Genomic DNA, 22184 nt, shown 5'->3' on the forward strand with positions numbered 1-22184 from the left:
GGTCAGGCTGATCTGTTTTATTGGTCAGCCTGGGACCTGCTCTAATCATGCTACATCAGCCACCAGAGCCTAATCTATTCTATTCTGAGCACAACCAATAGGACTACTGAAGTTACAAGCAACGCCTCTTCTCCCTTTCTGTGTTTCTTGTCAAGATTATATATCAGATTATTTTATACAAATCAACTTCTAGTTACCAGATATTCAGTATGTGGCCCTTCTTTTCTGCTTGTACGATAAACATGCCAATCCACAAAGCAATAATTTGCCCTGAATTACACATCTTGCTTCACACATTGCATCTATCAGCCGTTACAGACAACGCTTCAAAATGTCCACCCGCTCGCCCATAGTGCTTTGCAACAACCTGAGACATTCACAACTGGTAAGTGGCCTCTCCTCAGTGTCGTCACCCGGGATGTGTATGGATGATTCCACGTGTGAAACGCACAAGGCTGTTAGTCCATAGAGGAATGCCTTGAATATGTTTACATACAGTAATGGGCGGCAGACGAAGGGGAATGTGTGGAAGGCCTTGAACAGTCATACAAGGTTTGTAGAGTTGTTCTCTTCAACCTTTTTCTTATTTCACCTTTATTTAACCAGGGAGGCCAGTTGAGAACAAGTTCTCATTTACAATTGCAAAGCAGTGTGACAAAAACAACACAGTTACACATAAACAAACATACAATCAATAACAAAATAGAAAAGAAAAATAGAAAAATCTATGTACAGTGTGTGCAAATGTAGAAGAGTAGGGAGGTAAGGCAATAAATAGGCCATAGAGGCAAAATAATATATCATCCACACTGGAGTGATAGATGTGCAGATGATGATGTGCAAGTAGAGATACTGGGGTGCAAAAGAGCAACAACAACAACAAATAACAATATGGGGATGAGGTCGTTGGGTGGGCTATTTACAGATGGACTATGTACAGCTGCAGCGATAGGTTAGCTGCTCAGTTGATATTTAAAGTTGGTGAGGGAAATAGTCTTCAACTTCAGTGATTTTTGCAATTCGTTCCAGTCACTGGCAGCAGAGAACTGGAAGGAAAGGTGGCCAAATGAGGTGTTGGCTTTGGGGGTGATCAGTGAGATATACCTGCTGGAACGTGTGCTACGGGTGGGTGTTGTTATCGTGACCAGTGAACTGATATAAGGCGGAGCTTTACCTAGCATAGACTTATAGATTACCTGGAGCCAGTGGGTCTGGCGACGAATATGTGGCAAGGGCCAGCCGACTAGAGCACACAGGTCGCAGTGGTGGGTGGTATAAGGTTCACATTCAGCATCTCCAATCCAAAATTAAATCTAGAATTGTCTTCCTATTTTGCAGCAAAGCCTCCTTCACTCATGCTGCCAAACATACCCTAGTAAAACTGACTATCCTCCCGATCCTTAACTTTGGTGACATCATTTACAAAATAGCCTCCAACACTCTACTCAGCAAATTGGATGTAGTCCATCACAGTGTCATCCGTTTTGGCACCAAAGCACCATATACTACCCACCACTGCAACCTGTATGCTCTTGTTGGCTGGCCCTCGCTACATATTTGTTGCCAAACCCAATGGCTCCTTATCTCAGCTCATTGGTCAGGTCGCAGTTGTAAATGAGAACTTGTTCTCAACTAGCCTACCTGGTTAAATAAAGATGCAATAAAAATGTAAAGAAATAAGAGTCATCACTGTGGGCCCATCACCTGAACATGTTGTAATACGGTATCGTCACGCCTAGAATGAAAACCTCCAGGCTTCTAACTGAAAATGTAATTTTTTCAAGTAAAAACAATTACAGGGGGCAGTTTGGAAAAAACGAATTCCGTCAGAATAGTTCTCTGTAATAACGGACATTCTGGAGTAATAATTACATAACCAACGTTCTCTACTAATACTAGTCCAGTGTGAATGGGGCTTTGGTCACGTGCATGCGATGTGTCACGTAAAGAGAGCAAGGGTGGAGGGAATAGGGAATGTTTTTCCTAAGGATTTCGGTAAAATAACTTTTCAGTCAGAAATGGCTGTAATTATGTTGCAGCTTCAGCAACACGGGCAGCGTGATGAACACTGTTGATGTTGTGTGGTGGTTACTGCAGCAGAGAGAAGAGTGAGACAATGGGTGCTTGTTTTAGTCACTCGCTATCTTTAAAACATAATAATACACAGCGCAGCAAGTCTGAGCCCAGCCCGGCACAGTCAAATCAGTTGCTGGTCGGACTCCCTCTAGTCATTTGTGTGTCTTTATTAATTTAATCAAAGAGTGTGCTTAAAGCATCAGTCAAGCTCAGTGAATATAGTTGATTTGATTAAAACACATAGGATGTGTCATTATATGGAAAAATAATACACATCTTAATATGTCTACCAATCGGTCCAAAGAGCAGATGACTCTTAGTCAATCGAGGTTTTTTGTTGTTGTCTGGGATAACCCCAGAACAAAGTAAAAGTTATGGTGATGATGACTATGTAGTAAAGTAGGTTAGGCTGTCTTGAGTATAATGTGTAGACCTGTTCTGGTTAGTCTGTCTGTAGGTTGTTTCTGTCTCTAGCTCAGTTAGCCCTCGTTGGCCTGTGAGATGTGTTTTTTTCCATGCTCTCCAGCCCTCTATCCACCCACCCCAGCCCTCTTCCCCACCACCAGAGCTTTCTTCTGGGGAGGGAGTGGAAACACCCCTCCACCCACCTCCTTTTAGCGTGGATGTTTTTTTCCTCTCACTCTCCCCTTCTCCCTCCCTTTCTTTCTCTAGTTTTTACGAGCTAACTACAACACAGTCCCTCCAGGCTTTCCCTGGGCCTCCCTCCAGGACAGTTGCTTAATAAATCACTGACCAGAGGGGAAGGAACCTCAAAAATTCCAGACAATCCAGTGTCCTGTCTCTCCTCTCTGTATCTCTCTCTCTCTCTCACTCCTTAGGCACAGAGAGAGGGCGGGAGGGCATGGATATTGGTGTGTGGGTGAGGGGGAGATGTTTTGGGTGGAGAAAATTAGCTTTTGAAGGGTTACGATTTGTTACATTTTTTTATTCAGTGGGACCTGTTAACCATGTTTTCTGCCCACTCTGTAGCAAGCAACTTCAATCAGTCTCAATGCTAAGCCCATAGGGCTCTTGTCAAAAGTAGTGCACTATGTGGGGAATATAATGCAATTTTCGATGCAGTGAGTGTAATGTTGGGGCTTTGTTTGAAGCTTTAACTACTTGCACACTGTCTGGTCTGATAGTGGACTAACTCTGGGGCCTGTTTGTTCTTACAGGCCACACACACACACTTATCACGCACATGCATACACACAGAGTTTATGAATCAGTTTGAGTCTGCTGGTAGTTGGTCGTCCCATCAAGGCTCTTGTGAAAGGGGGATCTAAAAAAAAACACGCTGCACTTCAGTATTGAGATGTGAATGTATGAGCAACACTGATGTCTCTACCCCTCCCCCCTCTACAGGTGGTCATGGCCCCCCATGAACCCTCTGTGGTGTTTGTGGATAACTACATCAAGCTCCTTGCTGACGGGAACCCAGAGACTTTCCAGAAAACTCTGGATATGAAGGTAAGGGCCACTTCGATTGGGTCCACTTGTTTTGTCTCAATGTCGTCACCTGTTTTCAACGGTTATCTCCTACTTCCTCTGTTGTCTTGTTTCCTCTTGCAATAACTGATGTTCTCGTGTGTGTGTGTGTGTGTGTGTGTGTGTGTGTGTGTGTGTGTGTGTGTGTGTGTGTGTGTGTGTGTGTGTGTGTGTGTGTGTGTGTGTGTGTGTGTGTGTGTGTGTGTGTGTGTGTGTGTGTGTGTGTGTGTGTGTGTGTGTGTGTGTGTGTGTGTGTGTGTAGGGGTTGAAGCGCAGTGAGCAGAGCAGCATGTTGGAGCTCTTCAGACAGAGGTTACCCACTCCACCCTCGGGGACCGATGGAGGCCCCTCTCTCTCCTTCAGCACCCCCACCCCCGAGCAGGAGAACTCACGCATACGCAAACTGGAGAAGCTCATCAAGAAGAGACTCTGAGTGGACACACACACCTGCACTCACACACATTACCATACCACACACAAATTATTCCAGTAATTCATCTTGAATACTTGTTCCTGCTCTGTTTAATCATAACAGAGAATTGCAGGCAGAGTAAAGACATGATTGTTTCATTTTTGTTAGGAGCATTAATATGAACCTCGTGATTTCAAAGTAAACTGTCGGATTATGAAGACATGTCCTCAGCTGCAGAGCTGTTCGCACTTATGACTCATTTACTTCTGTATTTCTTTTCTGCTTCTCTTTTTATGACACTAAATATCCAAACAAAATGTCGTTAAATGTAGACTATATCATACACACTATGCATTTTAGCAAAATGTGTTTGCACTTAAAACAGAATCAAGAGCTACTAATTAAAAATGGCTTTAGGAGCAATTTGTTGCCGCTTTGGCACCTATCCTCCCAGTCCCAGACTGAGAATAAGGAACTTCAATGTGTTTGAAGCTAACATTTTCAGAATGTTCTCCTAGTGTTTTCAGAATGTCATTGTTCTCCACCTCTCCAGTCTGTTGTATTTTATTGTGTTTCTCTTAGTTCCCTGTTCAAGTGGAGGATGCAGTTAGTTAGGAGTTTGTGTATGTTTCTAGTTTCCAACAGTCTCTGGGAGGATGGACCACATCTCACCATGCATTGCTGTCTCCAGGTTCTTAAGGCCCCAGGTCTGGGACAGAGAGGATCTCTGTGTCATGTCTCCTCAATGGTTACATCAAGACACCGTGGAGCTGGCACAAGATATGGGTTGGAAAACGTACCTCAATGCAGGGATGGGATATGCCACTGTACACCTCAGCCATTTTGGAATGGCAGTACCAGCCAATTAGCTCCTTTGTTGTTCAAGTGACTGCACTGGCTACTGTTATCTAGCATGAGGACAAAAATGGACTTTTCTGGGAAAACTATTTGCATTTCAATCTTTTCAATGGATCAGTGCAACTAAAGGTACAATTAGGAGTACAGTGGCATATCCCATCCCTGCATTGAGGTATGTTTTCCGACCCGTATCTTGACCCGGCTCCACGGTGTCTTAATGAAACCATGATTGGGTTCCGACCTCAGTGCAGCTCAGTGTAAACCCACATCTCTCTCTAGCTTAGTCCAGAGGTGTATTCATTAGTCCAAACAAAAACAATTGTTTATTTTGGACAAATTCAGGTAGATACCTCACCGTTTCGTTCAGTTTGCTCCCGTTTAAGAAACATTTTGCAACGGAATCGGCCTAATGAATAGGCCCAGTTGAGGTTAAACTTTTACAGGGGTATTTTTTCCAGGGGGAGGCGAGGGGGAGTTCCCATGTTTAGTTTTGTTGCCTTTCATGTTTCCTCTCCAATCAGCTGTGAGGGGGTGTTTCCTTTCCTCTATTTCACTGCAAAACAATGAAAACCTTTGAAGGTAGCGAAATTTGAAGACAGGCTGGCGGGACAATCCTCAATCCCTTCTATGCTCTTTTTAGGGTTGGTATCTTCTGGCAAATTTGAATTATGATTGACAGGTAATCTAGGCCTGTCAAACACAGGGTCCTGGAATAACAGAAAATAAAAAGGTTTAGACAATATATCATAAATAGAAAACTATATAATTGTGTGTAATATATCCTTGTTCAACAGTGAACATATGAGTTCCTCTGTTAGACAGGAAATTACACTGAGAAGTTAGCACAGTGATGCTAGTGGAGAACAATAATATAAGGAACACAGTTCCTTTTAAATACTGTCATTGATCTAATTATTTCTACTGTTACCTGCTTCAGATGAAGTAGTTATTGCATGTAATAGCAAACACTCTGGATCAGTGGTCTTTTGGATCGGTTCATATATACAGGAAAATGTATAATTTGGTGGTGTAGCACGAGAATAAGGATGAGGTTTGAATAATATGTGTATGGTCAAGTATCTATTGTAAATCATTGAAGCTGGGACATGAACGATTGGTTTTGGATTTCATCCTTGGAAAGCTTTATTATCCCCACCCAATAGTCCTGCAAATTGATAAATGTATGTATAATCTATTCATGCTATTATGCTTTTGATGTACACATTCCTGCCTTCAGTTCATAAGAACAAAAACATGTTATTTTGTATTGTCAGAGTAATAGGCTACTGTAATGGTAACTGTACTGTAATGGTAACTGGTGAAAAGCACTAATACGAGGGCTCCCGGGGGGTGTAACAAAAATACATCTGAGAACTAGAGGAGTCACTACAGAAAGCCTGGTTCGAAACCAAGCTGTATCACAACCAGCTGTGATTGGGAGGCCCATGGGGTGGCGCACAATTGGCCCAGCGTCATTCGTGTTTAGCCGGTGTAGGAGGTCATGATAAATACGATTTTTTTTTCTTAACTGACTTGCCTAGTTATATATAAATAGTTTGCTATCATGTTTTTCTTGTTTAAAAAAAAAGTATCATACGCCTATCTCTCCTAGTCCAGGGGTGTAATCATTTGTCCAAAGAAAAACAAGAGTTTCTATTGAACAAATTCATGTCGATCACGTTAAAAGAAACGCAACAGAATCAGCCTAATGAATTGGCCCAGTTAAACTTCGACAAGGGTATTTTTTTCAAGGGGGGAGGCCAGAACGAGAGTTCCCATGTTTTGTTGCCTTTCATGTTTCCTCGCCAATCAGCCGTGAGCGGGCGTTTTAAAAGGCGTTTCCATTCCTCTAGTTCACTGCAAAAACAATGAAACCCTTTGAAGGGAGAGAAATTTTAACACCCATATAGACATTTGAAGACAGATAGACAGGACAATGCGCTGTGCCTTCTCCTGTGTTCTTTTTTTTTACGTCAGTGCCTGTGACACGTAGTTTGAGTTCACTATTTTGTCAACTTTCAAAGCCACAACGATTTATGTTGAGTCTCTTATTTCGAAGGGCAAAACAGAATTAATTTTATAAATGTTCGTTGACTTATGAAGGATTTAAATAGCATGCTGTAAAATAGTAAGATATTTTGTGTAGGCGCGCGACAGTCGTAAACCGTAGCCTATTGCCAAGCAATAGAGGTTGATTCAAGCCAATTGCCGTCGGCAGAGTTGATTGGTCATTGGGAAGTTACCCGACGTGGAGGATCGATTACGTTCAAGGAAGGACACCTCTATGAGTTGGAAATAAAGTTTATCTACAGTTCTGCAAACTCATCGCGCAGTAGTCTAAAATCTTGTTTGGGAGCGGCTCGTTTATCTTGTTTTTAAGGACTTTTTTTGTAAAGCAATGGTGGGCAGACTAAACTTGTTGAATGTATGTGACAACGACCCATTGGACATGAGCTGCAAAGCCGAGCGGGGACTTGACAGCCCGGACTCCGGACTACCCCCCAGCCCCAGTCCGAGCCACTGGCTGTTGCCTGACTGCAGGGATAAAGGTGCCATAAGCCCGGTGTCTGAAGACGAGAGCAGAGGGTCATCCTTGGTACGTAGGCTGTCGCACGTGTTACATTAACTGCGAACATCCTGTTATGAAATTGTAAGGCTAAGTTAAAGCATTGGTTCCGAAGTATATAGCCTCTGAATGCGTTTCCCTGCATGGCCCATAGTGAATCTGAGTCATGTCAATAGTCCAAGCCAATCATGTTCACGACGTCTACCAATTATTTGCTCCTTATGTTCGTGCTGACTATTCTTGCAGGTACCCATTTTATCGATAGGATCTGTTCCTCAGCTGCACACCGTGTCCTACGGGGAGGGCATAGAACTTGATCCACTACTGACCAAGGAAATACGGTATGCTGTTTTGAATTACTGCATGTAGGCTATGAGTGTGATTTTTGAAATGGTCTTAGCACTCCACTGTGTGCTGTGCACTATTTGTGTAAATACCATTAAACAAATGTGGTGGACCACAGATCAAACGTTGCAATTTCTAAAACTATCTAGCTGAACATGCAGTGAATTGACACTTGCCCAAATGTTGTCATTCCTAGATACACATCGTCTGTCCACTATGACTCAGAGCGTCACTTTATCCATGACATGGCCATGCAGCCCAGAGGCCTGGGTCTGGAGAACTGCAGCCAGATGGTCCTGGCTGTCCCTCACAGCACCTGGAGACACTACAAGACCCAGCTGGACTTCCAGCCTCGCCAACGGGCCCAGCGCTTCCAGAGCACCACCATCGTCTACCCCAAGCGCGCTCGCACCATCTACACAACCGAGCTGAGCTACGACAGTCGCCGGCTTGCCAGGAGATTCATGACGCGGGTGGAGCTGGAGGCTGCTGACTGGAGTAGGCTACCCCAGTAGGTTAGGGGAAGACTGGGCACGGCCTGGGGGAAAATTCCCCAGGCCCTAAAGGGCCAACCATCCACCAGGCTGACATCACCAATGGACCCAGGTTACAGACAGTCATCTATTAGTTTAGATTGAAAAGCATTGTAGTCCACGTTTGAGTACAAGTCTCAAGTGGAGGGAGGAATCTGATCTGGAGTATCAAACAAATAGCAGGGACATCTGTGTGAGGCTGCCATCTACCAAAGGGTTTATCCATTAGTAGCTAGTAAATATATTTCTCTGGTATGTCAAAGTTGGATTCATTTTAATGCAGAGTGTTGAACTGTGGACTGAGACCGGTGATGTATGTATACTATCACCGTGGAGGAACTTGTGAACCAGATTTGGAAGTGAAGGATTGTTAGGGAAGTGTAGTCCGGACCATCACTGTGAAAACATTGTGTTTAGGCCTAACCATTGCAGTGGGGCTCAATGAACAATGACCCTACATTATACGATTCTCAGGCAATAGTGGAGTTTCCATTTGGCTTTTGTAAGTATTCACATTTGTAGACACACAGGGAGTTGTCAAATTACTGTCTATTACTGGGCTTTAAAATGTCTCTTCAAATCACAGGGTATTATGGGGTATTGGTTGCACAGCATTACTTACCACAAGCAGAATATACTAGACTATATACTGTAACACCAAACCCCATCTTAGTCTTGCCTAAACATACACATTGTCATTTACTGTAAGTATGGTCATGGAGGAGAAAACCAGTTCTTTCAAATTGTGTAAGTGGTTTTTTTTCTCCCCACAGAGATCATTGCAAATTGATTAAGTTGATATTAGTTGGTAATGAGTAGCAAGAGATTATCCAATGTATCATTATTGTTCTGTTATACATTTTTAGCATTTTCCTAATAGTGAAATATTGTTTTTACTAACATCTTGTGAACTGTCCCTCAACAGTTCATTATCTTTGCCTATCACCTTCTGGTTGCTTCCATAGGTTTTGTTTTATGTATTTATTTGATGCTCATCAACTCCTTCTGGTAGCCTAATAGCAATACACGGCTATCTTCCCTCAAGGTCCTACAAGGATGCACATCTAGAGAACTTGAACTGTCTTGAGATAAGTGCCTTATTGAAGTCAAATGGTATTGCTTTTAAGCTCTGTTTTATAGCAGATTTGAGAAGTTAAAAAATTTTTATGTACTCAATGCGATACATCAATTCAAAATATAATCTTGTTAGTATCAGGTTTTTGTTATCAATTAGGGATGTTCCTAGATGAGTAGAGCTACAATTCTAGTGCAATTACACCAACTCATAGACAGCTACGCCATCTGCAGGATAGAGAAAGTGCTGCACAGAACCAGAATTATTCGTTTGATAACAGCTGCTTAAATTATAAGTTAACGTAATTTCCGTTTGACAAAACAATGCATAGTGTTGAGAATTGTTGTACCGTCTAAACTGCTGTGAAATACAATATATATGTAAAAGTATGTGGACTCCTTCAAATGAGTGGATTTGGCTATTTCAGCCACACCCGTTGCAGACGGGTGTATAAAATCGAACACACAGCCATGCAATCTCCATATTGGCAGTAGAATGGCCTTACTGAAGAGCTCAGTGACTTTCAATGTGGCACCGTCATAGGATTCTACCTTGCCAACAAGTCAGTTTGTCTCATTTCTGCCCTGCTAGTGTGGCCCCTTTAAACTGTAAGTGCTGTTATTGTGAAGTGGAAACATCTAGGAGCAACAATGGCTCAGCCGCGAAGTGGTAGGCCACATGTTCACAGAACTGGACCACTGAGTGCTGAAGCGATGAGAAATTTATTGTCCTCGGTTGCAACACTCACTACCGTGTTCCAAATGCCAAACGTCAGCTTTAGGGGTGTAAAGCCACATTGGACTCTAGAGCAGTGGAAATTAGTTCTTTGGAATGATGAATTATTCTTCAGCATCTGGTAGTCCGACAGACTCATCTGGGTTTGGTGGATGCCAGGAGAGCGATACCTGCCCCAATGTATAGTGCTGACTTTAAAGTTTGGTGGAGGAAAAATAATGGTCTGGGGCTGTTTTTCATGGTTCAGGCTAGGCCTCTTATTTCCAGTGAAGGGAAATCTTATGCTACAGCTTACAATGACATTCTAGATGATTCTGTGCTTCCAACTTTGTGGCAACAGTTTGGGGAAGGCCCTTTACTGGCCCTTTACTGTTTCAGCATGACAAGGTCCCTGTGCACAAAGGGATGTACATACAGAAATGGTTTGTTGAGATCGGTGTAGAAGAACTTGACTGGCCTGCACAGAGCCCTGACCTCAACCCCATCGAACACCTTGGATGAATTGGAAAGCCGACTGTGGAGCCAGGCCTAATCGCCCAACCTCACTAATGCACTTTTGGCTGAATGGAAACAAGTCCCTGCAGCAATGTTCCAACATCTAGTGGAAAGCCTTCCCAGGAGAGTGGAGGCTGTTATAGCAGCAAAGGGGGGGACCAACTCTATATTAATGCACATTATTTTGTAGTGAGATGTTCGACGAGCAGGTGTCCACATACTTTTTGTCATGTAGTGTGTCTTTTCAATAACCAAAAATATTGTATATTCAACTGTTTGAAGCTTCTGTTCAAAACCAAAAGTTAAAGATGCAAAAACAAATGGGAATGGGAAACATCAAAATAGCCAGTGGTGACCCGTAATGTTTTGAACACCCTACCTGTTTTGCATGTTATTTTGGAATTAATACGTGACACATATCAGTTTGCAAACACTGTAAAAAAAAAATTCTCCAAGAAATCAAGTTAATAAAGCTGCAAACAAACATGGTCTCTTTTTTGCTTTCTTGAGTATAGCAGCTCCAAAATGCAGGTGTTTCAGCCTAGCTCAGTGCTTTCTGTGGTGGTGGGGCAGCCAGCAGAAACCTTAGGGGTTCGTAGTGTTCTCCAGTTGCGCCGTGATTGGCTGTGTTCTTTTTTGTTGAATTTTACCTCCTTTTTCTCCCAATTTTAATTATGGTCTTGGCTCATCGTATAACTCCCCAACGGGATTGTGAAAGGCGAAGGTCGAGACATGCGCCCTCCGAAACATGACCCACCAAACTGCACTCCTTAACACCCACCCGCTTAACCCGGAACTAGCTGCACCAATGTGTCAGAGGAAACACCATTCAACTGACGAATGAAGTCAACCTGCAGGCGCCCGGCCCACCACAAGGAGTAGCTAGAGCACGATGAGTAAAGTAAAGGACGCTCTCCTAAGCGGGACGATGCTGGGCCAATTGTGCGCTGCCCTATTGGACACCTCACTCATGGGGACACAACGTCACCACAAAATCTACGGGGAGAGCTCAACAATTCAAGCCCCCCTGGGTACTGCCATAGTGTTACATTAGAAGTGCCCATCCAAGAAGGCTCAAGGTCATTGCCCACAGATAAAAGGACGTCAAAATACATTATATGTACAGTAGCTTTGATTAGACTGATCATGTCAACATCATACTTTCAAAATCTTAGCTAGAAGTCATCATTATGAATCAAGTCAACAATCTACTGCCAAATCCTTGTCATATGAAGAGAAATTATAGATAAAATGGATCGGCACTCATCGGCCATTGGACATAAACATTGCAAGTTGGAAATCACATATTCAATAATGAGTCGTTTGGAAGTATTCAGGGGTAAACTGCAATCACTGACTCCGGAGGAGGTGTCTGCCGTTTTACAGTCCCCTAAACAATTGTGTTTTCACGTTATTTATAACTTATTTTGTACATGTTTCTGCCACCATCTCTTATGACCAAAAAAAGCTTCTAGATATCAGAACAGCGATTACTCACCCCGTACTGGAAGAATATTTTTTTCTTTAATGAGTCGGACACGAAGGAGTTACTTCTGACGCACAATAAGGCCCTCACCCTCATCATGCGCAGGAGAAAGAGACGGAGATATCCAAGGACGTAGGTCTGGATGCCTTGTAAGTATCCAATGGCGAGTGGGTAATCTGTCTTTACCTTCGGTCCTATTAGCCAACGTACAATCATTGGATAATTAAATAGATGAACTACGAACACGTACAGTGGGGCAAAAAAGTATTTAGTCAGTCGCCAATTGTGCAAGTTCTCCCACTTAAAAGATGAGAGGCCTGTAATTTTCATCATAGGTACACTTCAACTATGACAGACAATGAGAAAAAAAATCCAGAAAATCACATTGTAGGATTTTTAATGAATTTATTTGCAAATTATGGTGGAAAATAAGTATTTGGTCACCTACAAACAAGCAAGATTTCTGGCTATGAAAATTACAGGCCTCTCTCATCTTTTTAAGTGGGAGAACTTGCACAATTGGTGGCTGACTAAATACTTTTTTGGCCCACTGTATATCCTACCAACGGGACATTAACTGTAATATGTTATGTTTCACTGAATCGTGGCTGAACGACGACATAACATAGCTGGCGGGTTTTATGCTGTTTCGGCAGGATAGAACAGCCAGCTCTGGTAAGACAATGGGTGGCGGTCTATGTATATTTGTAAACAACAGCTGGTGCACGGAATCTAAGGAAGTCTCAAGGTTTTGCTCGCCTAATGAGCTGTAGACTAAACTATTTACCAAGAGCTTTTTCATCTATATTCTTCGTAGCTGTCTATTTACCACCACAAACCGATGCTGGCATTAAGACCGCACTCAATGAGCTGTATACGACCATAAGCAAACAGGAAAACGCTCATCCAGATGCGGCGCTACTAGTGGCCAGGGATTTTAATACAGTGAAACTTTAAATTTGTTTTACCTCATTTCTATCAGCATGGTAAATGTGCAACCTAGAGGGGAAAAAAAAACTCTAGACCACCTTTACTCCACACACTCAGACGTGTACAAATCTCTCCCTCGCCCTCCATTTGGCAAATCTGACAATTCTATCCTCCTGAATCCTGCTTACAAGCGAAAACTAAAGCAGGAAGCAACAGTGACTCGGTCAATAAAAAAGTGATCAGATGAAGCAGCTGCTAAGCTACAGGACTGTTTTGCTAGCACAGATTGGAATATGTTCTGGGATTCTTCCGATGGCATTGAAGAGTACACCACATCAGTCACTGGCTGATGACATCTCCACACTCTAACCAGGAAGCCTATAAGAAATCCCGATATGCCCTCCGTTGAACCACCACAGGCAAAGCATCAATACAGGACTAAGTTTGAATCGTGAGGCAGGGCTTGCAAACTATTAGACTACAAAGGGAAGCACAGCTGTGAGCTGCTCGGTGACACAAGCCTACCAGACGAGCTAAATTACTTCCATGCTCGTTTCGAGGCAAGTAACACTGAAACAGGCATGAGCGCATCAGCTGTTCCGGATGACTGTGTGAACACACACTCTGTAGCTGATGTGAGTTAAACCTTTAAACCGGTCAAGGCCATAGGCAGAGTTGCAAAGAAAAGCCATATGTCAGACTGGCCAGAGACACTCGACAGAGGAACTCTGCCGAGAAGGCCAGCATCCCGGACTTGCTTCTTCACTGTTCACGTTGAGACAGGTGTTTTGCAGGTACAATTTAAATTTAAAAAAACATTTGACCCCCTTTTTTCGCCCCAATTTCGTAGTATCCAATTGTTTTTAGTAGTTACTATCTTGTCTCATCGCTACAACTCCCATACGGGCTCGGGAGAGGCGAAGGGCGAGAGTCATGCATCCTCCGAAACACAACCCAACCAAGCCGCACTGTTTCTTAACACAGCGCACATCCAACCCAGAAGCCAGCTGCACCAATGTGTCGGAGGAAACACTGTGCCCCTAGCGACCTGGTCAGCGCGCTCTGCGCCCGGCCCGCCACAGGAGTTGCTAGTGCGCAATGAGACAAGGATATCCCTACCGGCCAAACCCTCCCTAACTCAGACAACGCTAGGCCAATTGTGCGTCGCCCATGGACCTCCCGGTTGCGGCTGGCTGCGACAGAGCCTTGGCTCGAACCCAGAGTCTCTGGTGGCAGTGCCTTAAACCACTGCGCCACCCGGGAGGCTGTGGGTACTGTTTAATAAAGCTGCCAATTCAGCACTTGTGAGGCGTCTGTTTCTCAAACTAGACACTTTAATGTACTTGTGCTCTTGCTCAGTTTTGTACTGGGGCCTCCCACTCCACTTCTATTCTGGTTAGGGCCAGTTTGCGCTGTTCTGTGAAGGGAGAAGTACACAGCATTGTACGAGATCTTCAGTTTCTTGGCAATTTCTCTCATGGAATAGCCTCTCATGGAACAGCCTTCCCAGAACAAGAATATACTGACTAGTTTCAGAAGAAAGCTCTTTGTTTCTGGACATTTTGAGCCTGTAATCAAACCCACAAATGCTGATGCTCCCGATACTCAACTAATCTAAAGAAGGCCAGTTGTATTGCTTCTTTAATCAGCACAACAGTTTTCAGCTGTGCTAACAATTGCAAAAGGGTTTTCTAATGATCAATTAGCCTTTTTTAATGTTAAACTTGGATTGGCTAACAAAACTTGTAGTTCGAGCACAGGAGTGATGGTTGCTGATAAAGGGCCTCTATGCCTATGTAGATATTCCATTAAAAAATCTGCTGTTTCCAGCTACAATAGTCATTTACAACATTAACAATGTCTACGCTGTATTTCTGATCAATTTTATGTTATTTTAATGGAAAAATGTTTTATTTTCTTTCAAAAACAAGGACATTTCCAAGTGACCCAACTTTTGAACGGTAGTGTACATATTATCTCTACTAACCGGTGCCCCTGCACATTGACTCTGTATCGGTACCCCCTGCATATAGCCTTGCTATTGTTATTTTACTGCCTCCCTTTAAATATATGTTACTTTTATTTTTTACTAAACGTATTTTTCTTAACTGCATTGTTGGTTAAGGACTTGTAAGTAAGCATTTCACTTCACCTGTTGTATTTGGCACATGTGACAAATAACATTTGATTTGACTAGCCTGATCTTCATTGGAGTGGATTTGTGGTCCAAGTCTGGTTATAAGGGTCTCTTTTCCAAGCCTAAAAGGATAAACGTTCAACATTGGCCATCAATCTAGCATGATTTCTGCAGCTTTCACAACAACTGCAAACTCGGAACTGGGAAATCTCAGACTTCAGTGAGTTGAGGACAACTGGGAACTCCGAAAAAAACAAGCCTGTGGATGCATTTCAAGGCCTACCTTAAAACTCAGTGCCTCTGCTTGACGTCATGGGAAAATCAAAAGAAATCAGACAGACCTCAGAAAAAAATTGTAGACCTCCACAAGTCTGGTTCATCCTTGGGAACAATTTCCAAATGCCTGAAGGTACCACGTTCATCTGTACAAACAATAGTAAGCAAGTATAAACACCATAGGACCACGCAGCCGTCATACCGCTCAGGAAGGAGTTGTGTTCTGTCTCCTAGAGCTGAACTTGTTTTGGTGCGAAAATTGCAAATCAATCCCAGAACGACAGCAAAGGACATTGTGAAGATGCTGGAGGAAACTGGTACAAAAGTATCTAAATCCACAGTAAATGAGTACTATATCGAAATAACCTGAAAGAGGGACTGGTGCACTTCACAAAATAGATGGCATCATGAGATGTAAAATTATGTGGATATATTGAAGCGACATTTCAAGACATCAGTCAGGAAGTTAAAGCTTGTTTGCAAATGGGTCTTCCAAATGGACAATGACCCCGGGCATACTTCCAAAGTTGTGGCAAAATGGCTTAAAACCTCTTGGGGCTAGGGGGCAGAATTTTTGACAGTTTGAATCATGTCTGTAAGTATTACAGAACGTATGTAGCATGCAAAACCCAGAGGACTAACTGTTCAGAATGTTTTTTTCCTCTCTCTGTTCCCTGACCTGTCATTGCCAAGGGATATTTCTTAGGAACCTGTTTTCCTACCGCTTCCACTGGATGTCACCAGTCTTTGGAATTTGGTTGAGATTATTCCTTTGCAATGAAGAAGTAGGCCAACTAGGAAGTGGGTACACCTTTGTGATTTGCGCAAGACGCGAAAAGTGGGGCTGTTTTGTTGTCATTCCTATATTGAACACAGATTGCCCCGTCTACAATTGTGATCGATTATTAACGTTTAAAAATACCTAAAGATGTATTGCAAAAGTAGTTTGAAATATTTTGGCAAAGTTTATAGGCAACTTTTGAAATATTTTGTAGTGACCTTGCGTTTTTTGTAAGCAGTTTTTTCTGGATCAAACGTGCTTTATGAATGGACATTTTGGATATATATGGACGGAATTAGTCAAACAAAAGGACCAATTGTGATGTTTATCGGACATATTGGAGTGCCAACAAAAGAAGCTCATCAAAGGTAATGCATGTTTTATATTTTATTTCAGCGTTTTGTGTAGCGCCTGCAGGGTTGAAATATGCTAACCCCTTTGTTTACTGCTTGTGCAGATGGTGCAGGCTATCAGATAATAGCTTCTTATGCTTTTGCCGAAAAGCATTTTAAAAATCTGACATGTTGGCTGGATTCACAATGAGTGTAGCTTTAATTGAGTATCTTACATGTGTGATTTAATGAAAGTTTGAATTTTATAGTATTTTATTTGAATCTGGCGATCTGCATTTTTCCTGGCAATTGGCAACATTTGCGTCCTGCCTATCCCTAACTTAAGGACAACAAAGTCAAGATACTGGAGTGGCCATCACAAAGCACTGACCTCAACCCTATAGAAAATGTGTAGGTAGAACTGAAAAAGCGTGTATGAGAAAGGAGGCCTACAAACCTGACTCAGTTACACCAGCTCTGTCAGGAGGAATGGGCCAAAATTCACCCAATTTATTGTGGGAAGCTTGTGGAAGGCTACCCAAAACATGTATCCCAAGTTAAACAATTTAAAGGCAATGTTACCATACACTCAATTAGTATGTAAACTTCTGACCCACTGGGAATGTGATGAAAGAAATAAAAGCTGAAATAAATTATTCTCTCTACTATTATTCTGACATTTCCCATTCTTAAAATAAAGTGGTGATCCTAACTGACCTAAAACAGGGAATTTTTACTTGGATTAAATGTCAGAAATTGTGAAACTGAGTTCAATGTATTTGGTTAAGGTGTATGTAAACTTCCGACTTCAAATGAATGTGTACTGTAGCTAAGAAAGTAATTCTAAGTGTATGTTGTGTGGTAAGCTGTTAGTAGCCCATGTGCCTCACCCTAATAATTTGTTCCCTTTAATAATAATAATTTTTCCCCTTTAGAGGGAAAAATTGTAGCCATCAAATTGTAGCCATCAAAAAGAGCTTCCATTGTCTGCTTATATGCCCCCTTTATTTATCCTACGGTTCTGACTTTGTGTACAGGGAGAATACTGCAAGAACAGCCCATGTTCTGAATTCTATTGCTGTACATTTCAAAAGTGCTGAACAAATTGTTATATTGACTACGTTCATCCCAGCTCGCTCATTAATGTCTTAATCAAAATTAAGGATTGCCTCTTATCCACTCGTTGTCCCCTTATGTCATAGTTTGTAAACTCAAGAAAAAAAGGAATGTCCCTTTTTCAGGTCCCTGTCTTTCAAAGATAATTTGTAAAAATCCAAATAACTTCACAGATCTTCATTGTAAAGGGTTTAAACACTGTTTTCCATGAACCATAAACAATTAATGAACATGCACCTGTGGAACAGTCGTTAAGACACTAACAACTTACAGACGGGTAGGCAATTAAGGTCACGGTTATGAAAACTTAGGACACTAAAGAGGCCTTTCTACTGACTCTGAAAAACACCAAAAGAAAGATGCCCAGAATCCCTGCTCATCTGCGTGAATGTGCCTTAGTAATGCTGCAAGGAGGCATGAGGACTGCAGATGTGGCCAGGGCAATAAATTGCAATGTTCGTACTGTGAGACGCCTAAGAGAGGGAGACAGGATAGACAGCTGATCGTCCTCGCAGTGGCAGACCACGTGTAACAACACCTGCACAGGATCGGTATATCCGAACATCACACCTGCGGGACAGGTACATGATGGCAACAACAACTTCCCGAGTTACACCAAGAACGCACAATCCCTCCATCAGTGCTCAGACCGCAATAGGCTGAGAGAGGCTGGACTGGGGGCTTGTAGGCCTTTTGTAAGGCAGGACCTCACCAGACATCACTGGCAACAACGTCACCTTTGGGCACAAACCCACCGTCGCTGGACCAGACAGGACTGGCAAAAAGTACTACGACATCCTCCTCCCTCATGTGGTACCCTTCCTGCAGGCTCATCCTGACATGACCCTCCAGCACGACAATGCCACCAGCCATACTGCTCGTTCTGTGTGTGATTTCCTGCAAGACAGGAATGTCAGTGTTCTGCCATGGCCAGCGAAGAGCTTGGATCTCCATCCCATTGAGCACGTCTGGGACCTGTTGGATCAGAGGGTGAGGGCTAGGGCCATTCCCTCCAGAATTGTCCGGGAACTTGCAGGTGCCTTGGTGGAAGAGTGGGGTAACATCTCACAGCAATAACTGGCAAATCGGGTGCAGTCAATGAGGAGGAGATGAACTGCAGTACTTAATGCAGCTGGTGGCCATACCAGATACTGACTGTTACTTTTGATTTTGACCCCCCCTTTGTTCAGGGACACATTATTCCATTTCTGTTAGTTACATGTCTGTGGAACTTGTTCAGTTTATGTCTCAGTTGTTGAATCTTGTTATGCTCATGCAAATATTTACACGTTAAGTTTGCTGAAAATAAACGCAGTTGACAGTAAGATGACATTTCTTTTTTTGCTGAGTTTACATATCAATTGTCAGTAGAAACCACATTTGTTTAAGCAAGTCAGACATATCAGTTATCTGTTTTTAAAATGCATTAAATGAGACTGAATTAACTGTTTTGCTGCCAGACAAGGCTCTTCTGACAGCCATGTGTAGCCGTGGTTAGGTGTTGGGACTTTGCTGTTGGGACTCTTCTGTTGAGACAGCTTTACATTGCCTTGCAAAAGTATACACCCCCTTGGTGTTTTTCATATTTTGTTGCATTACAACCTTTAATTTAAATGGATTTGTATTTGTATTTCATGTTATGGACATACACAAAATAGTCCAAATTGGTGAAGTGAAATTAAAATAATTACTTGTTTCAAAGAATAAAAAATAAATAAAAAAACTGAAAAGTGGTACGTGCATATCTATTCACCCCCTTTGCAATGATGCCCCTAAATTAGATCTGATGCAACCAATTACCTTCAGAAGTCACATAATGAATTAAAGTCCACCTGTGTGCAATCTAAGTGTCACATGATCTCAGTATATATACACTTGTTCTGAAAAGCCCCAGTGTCTGAACAGCACTAAGCATCACCAAGTGACACCATGAAGACCAATGAGCTTGCCAAACAGGTGAGGGACAAAGTTGTGGAGAAGTACAGATCAGGGTTGGGTTATAAAAAGATATCAGAAACTTTGAACATCTCATGGAGCACCATTAAATCATTAAAAAAAAGAATATGGCACCACAACACACCTGCTCAGAGAGGGCTGCCCACCAAAACTAAAAAAATCCCAGTGACTAGGTGTGCCAAGCTTATAGAGACATACCCCAAGAGACTTGCAGCTGTAATTGCTGCAAAAGGTGGCTCTGCAAAGTATTGCCTTTTGGGGGTGAATAGTTATGCACGCTCAAGTTCTGTTTTTTTTTTGGTCTTATTTCTTGTCACAATCCCAAAAATATTTTGCATCTTCAAAGTGGTAGGCATGTTGTGTAAATCAAATGATACAAACCCCCCCCAAAAAATCTATTTTAATTCTAGGTTGTAAGACAACAAAATAGGAAAAATGCCAAGGGGGGTGAATACTTTTGCAAGGCCCTAACAGTTTGTGCACACCGTTTGTCAATGTTGTAGTCCAATTAATGTATTATTTAGTGTTGGTTAGTGGCTTTGCTGGGTTTACCCCACTGAGATGTACATGTCACTGGAAATTGTGCACAAAGAACGGATAGATATACAGGTTTTTAGACTTGCTTTCAATGAGTGACAGATCTATAACTGCATTTCTATATTAATTTGGTCAGATCGCCTAAAGTTACATATTGCAACTTTAACAAAAATCTATGACAAACATTAAACAGATCCGTTTTGGGGTTACAATGATAACGTTATGGTAAAACAGTTGTGGGTAGGCCTATAGGCTTACGCTGGGCATTTAAAACTAGATTTTGTGAGCATCAAACCAACCTGGTTCATCGCCAGAGTTTAAAGGCGAGCTCTGACCATTTCTCGTAGTTCCACGCTTCTTTTTATATTTTGTTTTGTCCTTTCTCTTCTTTCTCTTGCTGTCCTTTTATTTGAAAGAAACAATGGTTTACTTGACCCTGGTCAGTCGACTGCTCTTCTCTCCGCTAAAGTCTGGCAGACTCAACAGTTAACCCGTCAACTTCTAGTGAGTCTTTGTTTTCATTTGAACAATTTACTATCTGTGATGGTAAAAAAAAACATCCACTGAGGCTATGCTTGATCCATTTCTGCTGCAGCTCTCTGCTCCCTTGATTGCTAAATCATTAACCCATATTTTTAACCTGGTGATTATGTCTGGTACTATCCCCAAGGTTTGGAAGGTGGCCCTTGTGACCTAAAAATATCATCCTATTTCTAAACTTTCTTGCCTAGCTAAAATATTAAAATCCTTGATTAATTCTCAGCTAAGATCTTTCTTATCTTTGAAATGTATTTTAAATGTACAGACCAGATCATAGCACACATAGCAGATCATATCTCTGCTGCATCCCTAGTTATAAATGATGTGGCTTACTGTATGGCTAAAAGGCAACATTGTGCTGCCCTCTGCATTGACCTGTCAGACTTTTGATAATGTTGATCATTCGCTGCTAATTCAGAGGCCTTCCTCAATTGGCCTAGACAGGCTGCATGTAACTGGTGTACTGATGGTGTTAAATCAGGTTTCTGGATATTGGCCCTTTTTCATGTCATGAAAACATGGCCATGTATCAACCTACATTTATAAAGCCCTTTTACAAAATGTCCCACTGTACTGAACATCTTTACTAAACTTTAAACCGGAGTTACCACACTCAGTCTCAGGGATAGTTAACTCTGGAAACTCCTTTGGTCTCTACTGTGTTAGGTAAATCAGCTTTTACTTTTCTTGCACCTTTTATTTGTGGGATAATCTTCAAAATGTTCTTAAATGTGGTGTTTTGGTGCCTTTGGGGCAATTCAGAAGGCTGATTGAGGACCTTGTTACTGATGAATTGATGAATATTGTAATTACTTCGCCACCATGGCCTATTTATTTCCTTACCTCATTTGCACTCACTGTATTTTATTCTACTGTATTATTGACCGTGTGTTTTGTTTATTCCATGTGTAACTCTGTATGTGTCGAATTGCTACGCTTTATCTTGGCCAGGTCGCAGTTGCAAATGAGAACTTGTTCTCAACTAGCCTACCTGGTTAAATAAAGGTAAAATGAATGCGTTTTTTTATGACCATGTTCTTTCTCCTTGAATTTTGTATTTATATTGATGTGTGTATTTTCTGTAATTCAGGGCTCATCTGTAAATTTAAAAAAACAACCCTGGTCTCAGTATGAATCCTTTAACCTTATTTTTATTTTTTTTTAACAATTCTACCATCGCTCGCGTTGGTTGACGTCAACGCTTCCTGATTCCATACCACCGTATCAACGTTTATGCTGTGTTTCATTCTCTACGGACTCTTGGGCTAAGTCGATACAACATCAAACTATTGATAGTTAAATAGTTAATTTTATTTTGATACATTGTTTGTCAACTGCTTTATATCGAAGCATACATAGCACTACATGTTATACAACGTATAAAACAAGACACCATATTTTGTTCCAATAACCAATCGCTGCAACACTAGTTACTCGCATGTGATCCCCCACAGAAACGAACCAATGAGACACGATCTAAACAATACTGACGTCAATGAGAGGTGAC

The 22184-nt window shown here is 42.0% G+C and overlaps 2 protein-coding genes across 2 annotated transcripts in view; both read left to right on the forward strand.

Moving 5' to 3' along the window:
• The window catches only part of LOC123992787 (vacuolar protein sorting-associated protein 53 homolog), a 32267-nt gene extending 25826 nt beyond the window's left edge, over window positions 1-6441 (forward strand). Inside the window, exons 21-22 of the mRNA XM_046294312.1 lie at window positions 3445-3549; window positions 3830-6441. Coding sequence (XP_046150268.1) covers window positions 3445-3549; window positions 3830-4000 — 276 coding nt within the window. The 3' untranslated portion in view covers window positions 4001-6441. The remainder of the gene's footprint in view (window positions 1-3444; window positions 3550-3829) is intronic.
• Window positions 6442-6592: 151 nt separating this feature from the next.
• Window positions 6593-9833, forward strand: LOC123992797 (refilin-B-like). The gene is made up of 3 exons (XM_046294320.1): window positions 6593-7433; window positions 7650-7744; window positions 7945-9833. Exons 1-3 carry the CDS (start codon window positions 7236-7238, stop codon window positions 8261-8263), a joined length of 612 nt encoding a protein of 203 aa, XP_046150276.1. The 5' UTR covers window positions 6593-7235; the 3' UTR covers window positions 8264-9833.
• The last annotated feature ends 12351 nt before the right edge of the window (window positions 9834-22184 follow it).

This window comes from Oncorhynchus gorbuscha, linkage group LG13 (genome assembly GCF_021184085.1).
Source record: "Oncorhynchus gorbuscha isolate QuinsamMale2020 ecotype Even-year linkage group LG13, OgorEven_v1.0, whole genome shotgun sequence".
Lineage (NCBI taxonomy): Eukaryota > Metazoa > Chordata > Actinopteri > Salmoniformes > Salmonidae > Oncorhynchus > Oncorhynchus gorbuscha.